General features: G+C 46.3%; 1 protein-coding gene and 1 long non-coding RNA gene across 8 annotated transcripts in view; one reads left to right on the top strand and one right to left on the bottom strand.

Annotated features, from left to right (window-relative positions):
• FBXW4 (F-box and WD repeat domain containing 4) overlaps positions 1–8,571 on the bottom strand; it is a 93,410-nt gene extending 84,839 nt beyond the window's left edge. For 2 of the 6 annotated variants that reach the window (XM_051823523.2, XM_070057336.1), the window contains exon 1: positions 7,777–8,569. In XM_051823523.2, the coding sequence (XP_051679483.2) occupies positions 7,777–8,486 (710 nt within the window). In that variant the 5' untranslated portion in view covers positions 8,487–8,569. Of the gene's footprint in view, positions 1–7,776 lie in introns of all 6 variants that reach the window. The other 4 variants (XM_070057335.1, XM_008270381.4, XM_051823522.2 and 1 more) reach the window with 3 other exon arrangements.
• LOC127484161 (uncharacterized) lies at positions 7,777–11,856 on the top strand. 2 transcript variants are annotated; one of them, XR_011382307.1, is made up of 4 exons: positions 7,777–7,910; positions 8,851–9,206; positions 9,908–10,048; positions 11,631–11,856. It is a non-coding gene; the product is annotated as an uncharacterized lncRNA (long non-coding RNA). The 2 variants fall into 2 exon arrangements; XR_011382308.1 differs by lacking the exon at positions 9,908–10,048.
• The last annotated feature ends 1,933 nt before the right edge of the window (positions 11,857–13,789 follow it).

Genomic DNA, 13,789 nt, shown 5'->3' with positions numbered 1-13,789 from the left:
GAACCAGATGCCACCCAGCCAGTTTTCATGTCTCCAGTTCTAGGCCATTATGATAAAGCCAAACTGCAGCCAAGATAAGAGCTGGACAACAGCTCTCCCTTGGCCGCTCCCTTCTGGAGGGAGTCCCCTCAGCAGTGTGTGAGCCACCGTGTCGGAATCTTGGTTTACCTTTTCAAGATGGATTTTCTAAAGGGAAATTCAAAGAAACATGGGAGGTCAGAGCTGGGATTACAGTGAAGAAAGAAAAAAAATACTCAGACTATTTCCCTTTCTCTAAAGAGAAGGAACTTATTGCACAGTTGGTGAATGGGGGAAATATCGTTGCTTTCAGTGAAATAGCCTTCCAGGAAAAGTATCCAGCATATTTACTATAAAACAATTTAATTTCCCTGTCCCATCACCTGCCACCCCATCCCCACCCCACCCCCCAAAAAAACCCCACAGATTGTGGATTTCCTCTCATTCTTGGCAGAGTTACCAGAAGAAATATAATACCCCCTTCGGACTGCTCCCAACAGCTGCTGGAACAAGAGGGGGGAGCTGGGGGTATCCCTCCAAAGCTGCATCTAAAAACGACCATTCCCCCTTCCAAACCACACAGCCAGTGAGCATAAGCCTTCTTTCTCCATTTTTCTAAAGCAAGGGGAAGCCACAAAAGCAACAGTGTCTGCTCGTCCAAAACGCTCACCCGTCTCGGGCTGAGCTGAAGCATCTCCACAGTAAGCCACTCTTCTAAGCTTGCCCTAACGTGGATTTCTTGGAACAACCCTCTGCTGCTACTACACGTGACTAACTGTGTCTGTTTGCTGTGTCCACCAGTTTTCAAGTTAGGATTCTTGTCAAATGCCAACTCAATGTAATTCCCTTGCCTCTGCCCACCTGTCCCACCTCATATATATATATAAATCCCCTTTTAGGTCAGGAGCCCTGAAAAGCAAAAACAGTCTAGAAATAACTTCAGCAGAGGCACCCCTATACCCCTGGATCTTTATCGCCTGTCCAGTGTCATCAGACACAAAATGCTCCTCAACGCTGTCTAGAAAGGCCCCCGATCCCCAGGCAACAGGGAGACAGTCAGCCTCCACCTCTCAGCTGAGACCACCAACAAAGAGGTTCACGAATGTCAACTGGGGGCAGAGGCAATCTCTCTCTTTGCCAAGAGAGACTGGACGGAACTCCTAGCATCATTCCCCAAAGGTGACAGCCGGGGCTGAGTGAAGACCGTGAAAACTGTACAAGAGCTGGTAGAGAAAATATAATGTAAGGAATGATTCGGAATCAGGGCAGAAGAAGGCTAAGGGATGAACTGGCTGACCCCAAATGTCTTTTCCATCTCCAACTCCTATGATTCTTTGACCTCCAATTTTGTGCTGTGGACAAGGAATGGAAAGTCAACAGACGTGGTGATGTTTTGAAAGAGCCTGGCAGTCTGCTCTTGTCATTTAGTGGCCTTTGCATGTATTTTTTAAGGTGTCTCCAAGCCCTGTCTTCATTTCACAGTTGTCACCTTTCTCAGCAATTTGAGCTCATGTCAAATACCAAAAAGGAGGAGGAAAAGAAAGAATGTGTTGGCAATTAATTGCGGGCTAAAGAGGGGCAGGCACAGGGGCCCATTGGGTGGCCCAGACTTCCAGGGAGGGCCATGTGGACAGTATGGATGAAATGAAGAACCGACACAGAGTTGGGACAAGGTAGTCAAACTTCTAACAAGAAATTAATCCTTCAGATAGTCTCATACTCCGTTTTGGATACGGCTTGAGTATTCGCATGATTCAAGATTCATAAACATATTGTTACTTAGCACAACCATCTTGCTTCTACTGACCACCACTGGAGTTCCATGTGATTCTGTTGAAATCTGAGTAAGACTGCTGAATAGAAAGGTCTTCCCTCAAGAATAAGCCAAATCTTTGGATTTTCAACCTCTTCTAATGGTAGACACACCTGAGAAAAAATACTGAAGCTCAGCAAAAATCACTCTCTGTGGATCAAACTAGTGGGATACACCAGCTTCCACTGAAAATTCAAGACCCGATTTTCACCCCCTTTATTCAAACAATTGATTTCATCTGAATTTTCAAATTTTATTGGAGCCTGGCATCAACAAGAGCCCACCTGAATTTCTCCCTGTTCTGTGGTTATGCCTTTGTACCAGAACCTAATCCAATGTCAGGGTCAACTCAGAGTTAACGTTAAGTTCTCACACAAAGGTAATTCATTTCTATGTAAAACATTCAGAAATAATTTTTCTAAAGTAAGTAGGCTTCCTCAGTGACCTGTCAGTTGGGTTTCAGCAGCTCAAGAATGATCTTTACCCAATATGAAAGTTCTACACAGAAAACTGAAGCTAGGTGCTATGGCGTACTGGGTAAAGCCACTGCCTGCAATGCTGGCATTCCGTATGGGCACTGGTTCAAGACCCAACTGCTCCACTTCCAATCCAGCTCTCTGCCAAGGCCTGGGCAAGCAGTACAAGATGGTCCAAGTCCTTGGGCCTCTGCACCTGCGTGGGAGACTCAGAAGAAGCTCCTGGCTCCTGGCTTCAGATCGGCCGAGCTCTGGCCACTGCAGCCATTTGGGGAGTGATGCAGATCTCCCTCTGTCTACCTCTCTGTAACTCTGCCTTTCAAATAAATAAATCTTTTTTTTTTTTTCAAATAAATAAATCTTAAAAACAAAAAACAACAAAACCTGAAGCTAAGGAGCACTGAAGTATTTTCAGAGATCTCATTCCAGTATGAATTCATGCAGATAGTGAAATCTTTGTGTTTCTCCATGTTTCTGCCTTAAAAACCAAGAAACTCACCGTCTACCATTCTAGTTTTACAAGAATGGAAACGACATAAGCAGCTTCTATACCCTCACAACTGTGGAGTAGAAGGCCCCTTCCACTCTTCTAGTTTGCATCTGGAGGTGGTGAGTGCACTAGCCTATTTCCTGCCTCCACAGGTGTATTGTTTTATTTATTTTGAGCATGTAAACTGAACTCTACTTTTATTAAGTCACAGAAGTCATTACAAATAACGTCTTTCGAAATGACTAAAGACAATAAATATATCCATATATGAAACCTTTCAATGAACTGGAGAAGAAATGATTCTCTTCCCTAGGTAAGGCAGAAAGGTGAGTGAGAGAGCCTGGGTTACTTTGAGTTGCTAATTGTTTTCTGAAGATCACACTTTAGGCTTTAAATGTAACGAGTCAGTGATGCCATCTTCATTCAGAGTTAGGAAACTTTATGCTTTCTGGGCCAAAAAAATGCTCTTAGGCGCAATCATTTTAAAACAAACAAACACACTCTGCTTATCTGTGTCTATCTCACCACTCTGGACGTTAATCATCACTGAAATAGATACCCCAGTCCCCCAGCCTCAAAGAGCTCCAAGGCTACAGGACGTGGCCAGAGGAATGAACGTACATGCCAGGGCAAACACCCCAGGAGCCTCCCTCCCTAAACACCTATTGTTAATTCCAGGCAAATCTATCACAGGCAAAAAGCAAGAGCACTGAAGGCTGTTTAACATAAAACTGCAGTTGAAAGTATGTTAACACTTAACTGGGGATCAAGTAAGTTTTCCTTGATGCGAGACTGGTAGAAGTTATTTTAGAAATAGGTTTACATGCACAGATACTTTATCCTTTGCGTTCTTTGCTCTTGTTAATTTTCAGTATCGCAATTTGCAAACAGTGCCTCTGCTCGCTCCACTGTCACGCTGTCTGCTTCTTTCACCCGGCCTACATTAGAAGCTGACAGAACTGCGTTTCAGTGTTCTGTTCCTGGACGCTGAAATATGTGAGTTTTCCCCAATACTCTTTAGGGGAAACTTAAAAGACCATAATATGAAACATTTCCTTGCTTTTTATTATTATTATATCCAAGATATTTCTATTCCCCTAGGCTTCATAAAAACCTTCAAAGAAAACTGATTTTAAATCGGATGACTGACTGGAACTATCTTCCTGCTCCCTTGGAAAAAAAGGAAGCTCAGGACGCGGACTAGTGTTCACTGTTTGGGCAAGAGGCCTAAAGGGAAGCAAATTATTTGTTTGTGGTTTTAAAGTGGCCAAAATGCCTTCAAGCACAAGTATAAGACCATTAACAAATCACAAGGAACCGAAGCAGTTCATCTTACTCAACAAAGCCATGATCAGTTAGGAACAGCCAAACTGAACAGGGCTTGCCCTGGGCCGGAAGGTCAGTAAACCTTAGCAGTTTGTGTTTCTGAGAATCAAGAGGCTCTTCAGCAGGGAGCACAGATCCTAAGCCCACAGGTTCTGCTGTCATGTTTCTGAAAACATTCAGGACAGGTGAGAGAAACTAAGCAGAAAGAGCTTTCCCTCCACCCCCGGCTTGAGGCAGCGCCTCCAGTTCAAGCCACCCCCACTTCTGCTGTACAAGGATGGAACAGAGAAGGCAAGCGATCCAAAGTTCCATTTGACAGCAATTTCCTGCGGGGCTTTCTCTGTGCTGAACACTGTGCCTAGCACTGTGCATTTAGGCCTCATTTTACAAGGCAATGTTAGTCTCATTTTTTATAGGTGAAGAAATTCAGGGCAAGTGAGGTTATACAGCTTCTGATAAAATGAAGTTTTATGTTGTACTTATAAAAACATAGCCGGTCTGCAATGAATTAGCACAGAGCAGGAATGACAGCCCTGCCACTATCCAAGCAGCCATACCCCTGATGCCCTCAGAGGGCCGGGGTGCACGCCTTCTCCCTCCAGGGATGACAACCACTTCCCTTAGTGGCTTCTTAAGTCTCTGCAGCTGTCCAGAAACAGACCACACTGGCAAACACCGTCTCCACCTGCTGTAACACGCATAACTTCTCCCTCAACGCCGAACACCAGAGCAGTGACCCTGCTCTTTATCAAGTGCTACAGTAAAACAACTTCCCGAGAAGGCCAGAGATCCCTCACCCTAGGACACAGGCGAGAAATCAAAACACACATGTCTAATAAATAATAAAGCCACGGTAGCATTTGGCAATCTCAACGCACTTTACATTACAAACTCACTTCATCTAGTTATTCACATTGCTGCAGAACACAGATACACCCTTACCATCTCTTTTTGGACATAGCAAAAGGAAAGAAAAAGGAACTATTTTAAATTCACTCATTCAGTCTCTATAAGGTGAGAGAGAAAGCCAAACTTTGCCTTGGTTGGGTTCCAGTCATTTTAGCCAAATTCTTTTCTAGGTAATATTCTTTGAAAGAGTTAGTCTTGTAAGAAAGGAAGAGGAAAAATACTATCTTTGCAAGTGACAAGACTGCAGGCTCAAAACATTCCAAGGAATCATTAGCGACAACAAGGTCATGGTAGTATTAATAATGAGTTCATCACAATGATTAGGTTTGAAATTTACAAAAGATTCTAGTAGTGTATATACCAATGGTACCCAGCTGCAAAACGCTGAAGAGACTGTATTTGTAATAAAAGCAAAATGCATACATTGAGAAAGACATGGGAATAAGTGTAACAGATAAATCAGAGGAACAAACTGGAGAGTTCTGATGTAGATCCAATATACATACATATATCTGCATATAAATAAACAATATACAACAAAATAAGCTTTCCAAAACAAAAAGAACAAGAAGAAAGAATACCAGGTGTAATGATACCTACGTAGCCATTCTGGGGGAAAAACAGTAAGTTGAACTCCCCTCTTACACCAAAAGAAATGTGATACTGCTGAAAGTGTAAACTAAAAATCAGATTCTAAGGAGACCAAAGGGAAATCAAAAGGAAGAGTTATCAGGTTCGTGGAAAAATTATAAATTTCTCAGCTTTGGGGGACAAGAGAGAAAACTCACAAAAGATTGTCAGATTCTAATACATTAAAGTGTAAAACTTTTATAAGATAAAAATGATAAAAATAATTGACAAGGAAAATATATGCATCAAATATGACAGGCAAGAGTCTAACATCTATGATCCATGGCTTCCAATTTTATAAGAAAAACACCAAGAACTCAATAATAAATGGGCAAAAAGCAGGAACAATCTCACCGCAAAAACATTTATCCCGACCAGTGATAAAAGAGATGGGAAGCAATACAATTTGGAGACAACAGTATATATTCACTAAAATAGCAAAGATCGTTTAAATTGATACATAAGATTGGTTCACTCTTTGCAGGTGCACTATAACTTGAAGCAGCACCTTTGCAAACCATATTTGACTCAATAAAGCCCACCCTGAGATTTTATCCTGAAGAACTATTTAAAAGACATATGTCAAATGGTATGTGACTTACATTTCAATAAGATTGTTAGCCTAAAATGCATTATTCATTATGTACCCATGTATTCTGTCAGCATCAGTAAGACAGCAACTATTGTGGGCGGAGGTATATTCTTAAAAATCGTTAACAATTAAAATAGGGTTGGGCATTTAGCACAGCAGTGAAGACCCCATTGGGACACCCATATCCCATATCAGAGGGCTTGGGTTCAAGTCCTGACTCCGCTTCCCATTCCAGCTTCCTGCTAATGTGCACGCTGAGAGATAGAGGTGATGGCTCAAGTTTCATGGGTCCCTGCCACCCACATGAGACCCAGATTGAGTTCTAGCTTCTGGCTTTAGGCCAACCCAGTGAACTGGAGAGTGAACCAAAAGATGGAAGATCTCTGTGTGACTCTAAGCCTTTCAAATAAAATTAAAAGACAATTTTAAATAGTTTTCAATAGAGACCAGCATTGTAGAGTAACAGACTAAGGAGCCACTTGCAACACCTGCCTCCCATTTCAGAGTGCGGTGCAATTCCCAGCTGCTCTACTTCCAGTCCAGCTCCCTATTAATGTACCTGAGGGATGATGGCTCAAGTGCTTGGGTTCACACCACCCACATGGGAGACCCAGGTGGAGTCTCTGGCTCCAGGCTTGCCTGGCCCAGCCCCAGCTGTTGTGGCCACGTGGGGAATGAACTAGCAGATGGAAGATCTCTTTCTCTGTCACTCTGCCTTTTGAATAAACAAATCTTTTTTAAAAATTGTTAAAATTAAAAATGTCTAAGTAAAATTAGTGTCTAGAGGTGATGGTGTTGTGGCTTTCTAGGTTTTAAAAAATATTCTGTAATGTTATTCCACGGCATTAAAAACTGCCTTTTAAAAAACACAGTTGGGTGATGCAAGGTACAATCTGAGAGCTTTTACTCCCCCAATTCCATACATTTCACCTGTCCTGTTTTAACAGCTTATGTGGTTCAAGAAAGCTCTTCATTGGCAGACTCCAGGCCCTACCAAGGACAGGCCAAATTGCAACACCATGCCTAATGCAGCCTCTTGCCTCAAGCAGGCACCTCGTTCATGGCCGTCTGCCTGTACAGTCATGAACCACGGCTGACACTGGGGCTGAGCGCTTGCTCTGCTCCTAGCTGGATTTCATCTGAGCTGACGTCCACGAAACGTTCTGATCGCCACTTCGTGGACTCGGGGCCAAGACCTGGACTGGAGGAGCCGCCCAATGCACGAAGGAACACAGGCCAGCCTGGTTCCTGGGAGGCTGAGGCTCTGGGGCGAAGGCACAATTAAAAGCTGGAGGGGGTGCTAACTGAGCAGCCGCCCACGGGGGAGGTGCCGACAGGGATGCTGTGGGGAGGTTTCCACGAAAGGGGGCCTTGGAGGGAAGCAACGCCCGAGGAGGCAGGCCTGGGCCTCGGAACTCTTGAGTGCGACACAGCCCCGGGCCGACCAGGCCGCGGCGCCCCGCCCTTTCCCGGGACGCCGGCCCGCCCGGGGCGGGGAACGGGCGGGCGAGCGGGCGCTTACAGGTCGGTGCCGAGCCGGGTGAAGCCGGAGTTGAGCGAGGCCCGGGCTATCCGGCGCCAGAGCAGGTCGCAGCTGGTGAAGCGCCGCAGCCAGCGGCACACCTGGGCCAGGCGGCCGAGGGCCCGCATGTCCAGGTAGGAGCAGATGAGCAGCAGCAGCTCCTCCGGCAGGCGCCACAGCGCGGACCCAGCAGTCGGGCGCGCGGCGGGCGGGCGAGCCGCTGCCTCCTCCTCAGCTGCTGCCGCCATGGCCGCCCCTGTCCCCGCGAGGCCGCCCCAAGCCTGACTCCCTCGTCTCTGTGCTCTGCCCGGCCTGGTATCCTCCCGCCGTCCAGTCCGGACCCTCCATGCCTCCTTCCCATCGTCTCTAACTTGTGCCTTGTCCCTGGCGCCTGCTCGCCCCTCGTCTCCCTGTACGAGGCTCCTCGCCCCTTCCTCCACGCTTCCGCCCCGCTCTACTCCCTCCGCCGGGCCGGCCCTCACTCCCGCCTCAGCCGCCGGCTGCGCTGCCTCCTTCGCCTTCCGCGGCCCCGGCTTCCCTTCCGCCCCGCTTCCTCTTCCGCCTTGCCCTGCGCCAGCTTTTCCCTTCCCCTTCCCCTTCCTTCGCTTTCCCCTCGCGACCCTCCCTTCCTGCAGCTTCCTCGCCTCCCCGCCCTCGCCCTCCCCTGGCCCGCCGTTCCCGGGGGGCCCCGAGCGGCCCTGGCTGCCCATGAACGGCCGCGGGGCCGGCCCGACGCGGAGCCGAGCCGGAGCCGCCGCCGCCGCCGCCGCCGCGGTCCCGGGAGGAGGCGACACCATGTCGGACCGGGTCACATGGGGCGGCGCGGGCCCGGGCTTGGGCCCGCCCCTCACACCTGCGGCCGTGGAGCCACTTTGGGGTGCGGACTGAGGCCGGGGCGCGGACAGCCCCCATCCCGGGCAGCCGGGAGCACTTGGTGCGAGCGCAGGCGTTCGTGCATCGAGCTTGCTGTGGGACCCACCGAAGGCCCCTGCCCTCAAGAAGCACCTAGTAGGATGGCTTTCCTGTCAAGGGAGCCTTCCTCTTCCTCCCTTGAGTGATGCTTCCTCTCCGCAGGCCACATGCCGGGGCCCCAGGAACAGCAGCCCTGGAAGTTCCATACCCCGGTTTCTCACACAGGGTATATGAACCAAGGGCCTGGCGGTGAACTTGCATGTTGAACATAATTTGGGAGGCAACTCCTTAACTCCCAAAATAGTGTCAGGACATGGCAAAGGTAGGCCTTCTTATGAACCACCACCCAGGTGCAAAGATCACCCAGGATCCCTTCTCTGTACCACCCATTCAATTCTCATGGCACCCACCTGAGAGGAGAGCGCCCGAGGTCTACACCTGTGCTGTCCAACACCGTCCCTCCTTGCCACGTGACTCTGAAGCATTTGAAGTGTGACTGGTTCAAATTGAAGTATGCTGTAAGTGTGAAATAGACAGACTTTGAAGACTTGTACAAGCAAAAGAAATTATCTCGTTAGTAATTTTATACTGATTATGTGTGGAAGTGAAATTTAGAGAGGAATATGGCTGCACCCCAAATCCAGACAGAAAGGAATTGAGGAGTTTCTTTTGTATTTGTCTACATCTTAACACCCATTTTCAGAGAGCAGGAAGGAATGAGAAATCAATTCCAAAAATTATGCAACACTCAGCATAGCCAAGGAGAGACTTAGGGAAGGAGCTACATTGTGTTGGGGTGCTACAGAAGCATCGTGTAACAAGGTCAGACCGGAATCTGGCTTGGCACTGGAATTACTTTTTGATCTTAGCAAAACAACAACAACCAAAAAACCCCACCTATCTTGGCCTTTTAGTGTTCTCAGTCTGTAGTGGAGATAATGCCTCTGCCTTACTTTTGAGGGATAAATGAGATGATCCCTGTAAAATGCTTTGAACTCCTCTAAGAAAATTCTCAATCATAGTTACAGGTCAAATCCTGTTACAAAAAATAACCTCCCCCCACCCCCAGCCCCGGAAATACAACAAACACTTTGTGTAGAAAACGATTTCCAAACTCCAGGCAGTGGTTTATGAAAAGCAATATTTGATACATTTCAGAAAAACCAAAGAGTTTAGACCATCTTTTGGACGTAATTATAAAAAACGTACTTATTCACAGGTATCATGCTATTGGAAGCTATCAAGACAGGAACACTGCAAATTAAGGAAATGTCACATCAATTCAACATTTATGGATCTCTGTACAGTGAGGTGCTCTGGAAAGATAAATGTGGTTCCTGCATTTTGTGTTTAGATTTGAGTAAGACATGTTTGTAATTTCTGACTATAAAACTATTTTTTTTTTAAAGATTTATTTACTTACTTGGAAATCAGTTAGAGAGATGGAGAGACAGAGATCTTCCATCTGCTGGTTCACTTCCCAGATGGCCGCAACAGCTGGGGCTGGGGCTGGGGCTGGGCCATGTCAAAGCCAGGAGCTTCATCGGGGCCCAAACACTTGGGCCATGTTCCGCTGCTTCTCCCAGGTTTTCCCATCAGCAGTGGAACGGTGGACATTAACGCTGGCCCCCTAATGGGACTACTTTTTAACCCTTCTTTAATACATGTTGAAGTTGAGTAGTTCATCAACAGTCTACCTAATTTTTAGTGGAGAACTAGAAGGGACAATTATTTCAGTAAACTAAGCTACCATGAATTAAGTCAGGATTAATCCACAGTCACAAGTACAATTCATCCTTTATTCCATGTTGGCTTCATTGATAGAAAAATTAAACTATCATTTAAAAACATCAAATTGCCCTCATTCATACCCAAACTAGAGATCAAGTGAACTGCTTAGGCTTAAATTTATGGTTTAATGATTTTGTTTTTTTTTTTTAAAGATTTATTTATTTATTTGAAAGTTAGAGTTACACAGAGAAAGAAGAAGAGGCAGAGAGATAAAGAGAGGTCTTCCATCCGCTGGTTCACTCCCCAGTTGGCCACAACAGCTGGAACTGCACCGATCTAAAGCCAGGAGATTCTTCTAGGTCTCCCATGCCAACGCAGGGGCCCAAGGACTTGGGCCATCTTCTGCTTTCCCAGGCCATAGCAGAGAGCTGGATCAGAAGTAGAACAGCAGGGACTTGAACTGGCACCCATATGGGATGCCGGCACTGCAGGTGGTGGCTTTACCCGCTAAGCCACAGCACCAGCCTCAATGATTTTCAAAACAGCCAAAGTACTCACTATGTAGAAAGAAAGAGAAAGGCAATGATGATGTGTCTCTAAATTCCTAAATTTAAAAACAAAACTATTTAACCCCAGCTCAGAGAAGCAGGTAGAGCAGTGCTCCTTTCTGCTGCCCCTGTGCACAAACAAAATCCAATTTGGGTTATAAGCCAAAATTTTAAAAATTATATCACAGAAATAACTCTAAAAAATCTTTTTTGGGGGGCCGGCACTGTGGTGTAGCGGGTAAAGCCATCAGCTACAGTGCCAGCATCCCATATGGGTGCCAGTTTGAGTCCTGGCTGCCCCACTCCCAATCCAGCTCTCTGCTATGGCCTGGGAAAGCAGTAGATGATGGCCCAAGTCCTTGGGCTCCTACACCCACGTAGGAGACCAGGAAGAAGCTCCTGGCTCCTGGCTTCAGTCGTTGTGGCCATTTGGGGAGTTAACCAGCAGATGGAAGACTCTCTTTCTCTGCCTCTGCCTTTCAAATAAATAAATATTTTTAAAAGAAAATTAGGCTAAATTATTTCTAAAAATAAAAATTGGGCGGCCAGTATTGCAGCACATCAGGTTAAGCCACCACTGGCAACACCTTCACCCCATATCAGAGCCCACGTTCAAGTCCCAGGTGCTCAGCCTCTGATCCAGCTCCCTGCTAATGTGCCTAGGAAGGCAGCAGATGGCGGCCTGAGTGCTTGGACCCCTGCCACCCATGTGGAAGAACCAGATGGAGTTCCTAGCTCTTGGCTTCCCCCTGGCCCAGTCCCAGCTGTTGCAGCATTTGAGGAGTGAACCAGCAGATGGAAGATTGAGCTGTCTGTCCTTCTCTGTCACTCTGCCTTTCAAATAAATAAAAATAAATCTTGTTCAATAAAAAGATGTTTAAAAAATTAACTGTGGCTGAAAAGATGGTTTCGTATTGGCAGTAAATGTATATATTCATAGAGGACCTGAATAACATTTTACTATCAAAGAAAATAAATATTACTAATAAAAGAGTGCAGTGAACTTCAGAATATCTTTAAGAAAAGTCATCAAGGGGCTGGCACTGTGGTGCAGGTTAATGCCCTGGCCTGAAGCAACGGCATCCACATGGGTGCCGGTTAGAGATCCAGCTGCTCCACTTCTGATCTGGCTCTCTGCTATAGCCTGGGAAAGCAGTAGGAGATGGCCCAAGTCCTTGGGCCCCTGAACCCACGTGGGAGACCCAGAAGATGCTCCTGGATCCTGGCTTCAGATCGGCACAGCTCCGGCCATTGTGGCCAACTGGGGAGTGAACCATCGGATGGAAGACCTCTCTCTGCCTCTCCTCTCTCTGTGTAACTCTGACTTTCAAATAAATAAATCTTTAAAAAAAAAAAAAGTCATCAATATCCTTGAAGTTTAGATCCAGGAGTCATAGTGAAATAGTATATAAAACACTTTATAATTTTTTTATTTAAAATTTTTAAAAATTGTACATTAATAAGTAAACTGAAAACATTGGGCTGCTTTTAACTTAGGACTCCAGAAACATGGAATTCACTGTATTTTAAAACTTAAGACTTGGGGCCGGCGCTGTGGCATAGTGAGTTAAAGCCCTGGCATCCCATATGGGTGGCAGATTGAGACCCAGCTGCTCCACTTCCGATCCAGCTCTCTGCTATGGCCTGGGAAAGCCGTGGAAGATGACCCAAGTCCTTGGGCCCCTGCACCCACGTGAGAGACCCAGAAGAAGCTCCTGGCTCCTGGCTTTGGATCGGCTCAGCTCTGGCCATCTGGGTAGTGAACCAGCAGATGGGAGACCTCTCTTTCTGTCTCTACCTCTCTCTGTAACTCTTTCAAATAAAATAAATCTTTGAAAACAAGATTTAGTTATTTATTTGAAATGCAGGATGACAGAAAAGGAGGAAGGAAGATATTCCATCCAGTGGGTCACTGCCCAGATGCCCACAGCAGCCAAGGCTAGACCAGGCAGGAGCCAGGCACTCCATCTGGGTCTCCCACAAGCTAAACAAGAACCCAAGTACATGGGCCTTCCTGCACTGCTTCCTAGGAGTGAGTGCTAGCATGAAGTTGTATCAGAATTTTAGAGTAGCTGGGACTTGAACCAAGCACTCTGAAATGGGATGCAGGCGTCCCAAGTGGCAGCTTAACCTGCTGCATCACAGTACCCTGTGTGCCGGCTCTTCTTAAAAATATGGGTGACAGAATCTCAGATGGGAGCCTCTTCCCACATCTGGTACACACTGGTGCTTGCATGCCCATTGCTTAAACTCTGAGGGCACCAGCCTTCGACTCTAGGAATAGGCATGGTTAATGCTTTTCATAATCTTTTTGGAAAACTTTAAAGGGATTCATAAGAATAGGGCTTCCAGGGGCCAGCATTATGGCCTAGTAGGCTAAGCCTCTGCCTGTAGCACCAGCATCCCATATGGGCGCCAGTTTATGTCCCGGCTGCTCCACTTCCGATCCAGCTCTCTGCTATGGCCTGGGAAAGCGGTGGAAGATGGCCCAAGTGCTTGGACCCCTGCACCTACATGAGAAACCCAGAAGAAGCTCCCAGCTCCAGATTGCCTTGCCATTGAAGCCATTTAGGGAGTGAACCAGCAGGTGGAAGACCTTTCTGTCTCTCTGTAACTGTGCCTCTGGAATAAATAATTAAAATCTTTTTAAAAAAAAATAGGGCTTGCAAAAGGAAGTTGAACTTTAGTTTGGTAATCTCTTCATTTTCATTTTCTGTAAAATTTAGTAATTAGGTATGGTATATAGTGTATGAACATTTTTTGTAAATTTATGTATATATGCAGGCAAAGTATATTTTTGGAATGATGCTAATGTTATTCCT

Source organism: Oryctolagus cuniculus, chromosome 15 (genome assembly GCF_964237555.1).
Source record: "Oryctolagus cuniculus chromosome 15, mOryCun1.1, whole genome shotgun sequence".
In the NCBI taxonomy this organism is placed as follows: Eukaryota; Metazoa; Chordata; class Mammalia; order Lagomorpha; family Leporidae; genus Oryctolagus; species Oryctolagus cuniculus.
This window is presented reverse-complemented; position numbering and strand designations above follow the sequence as displayed.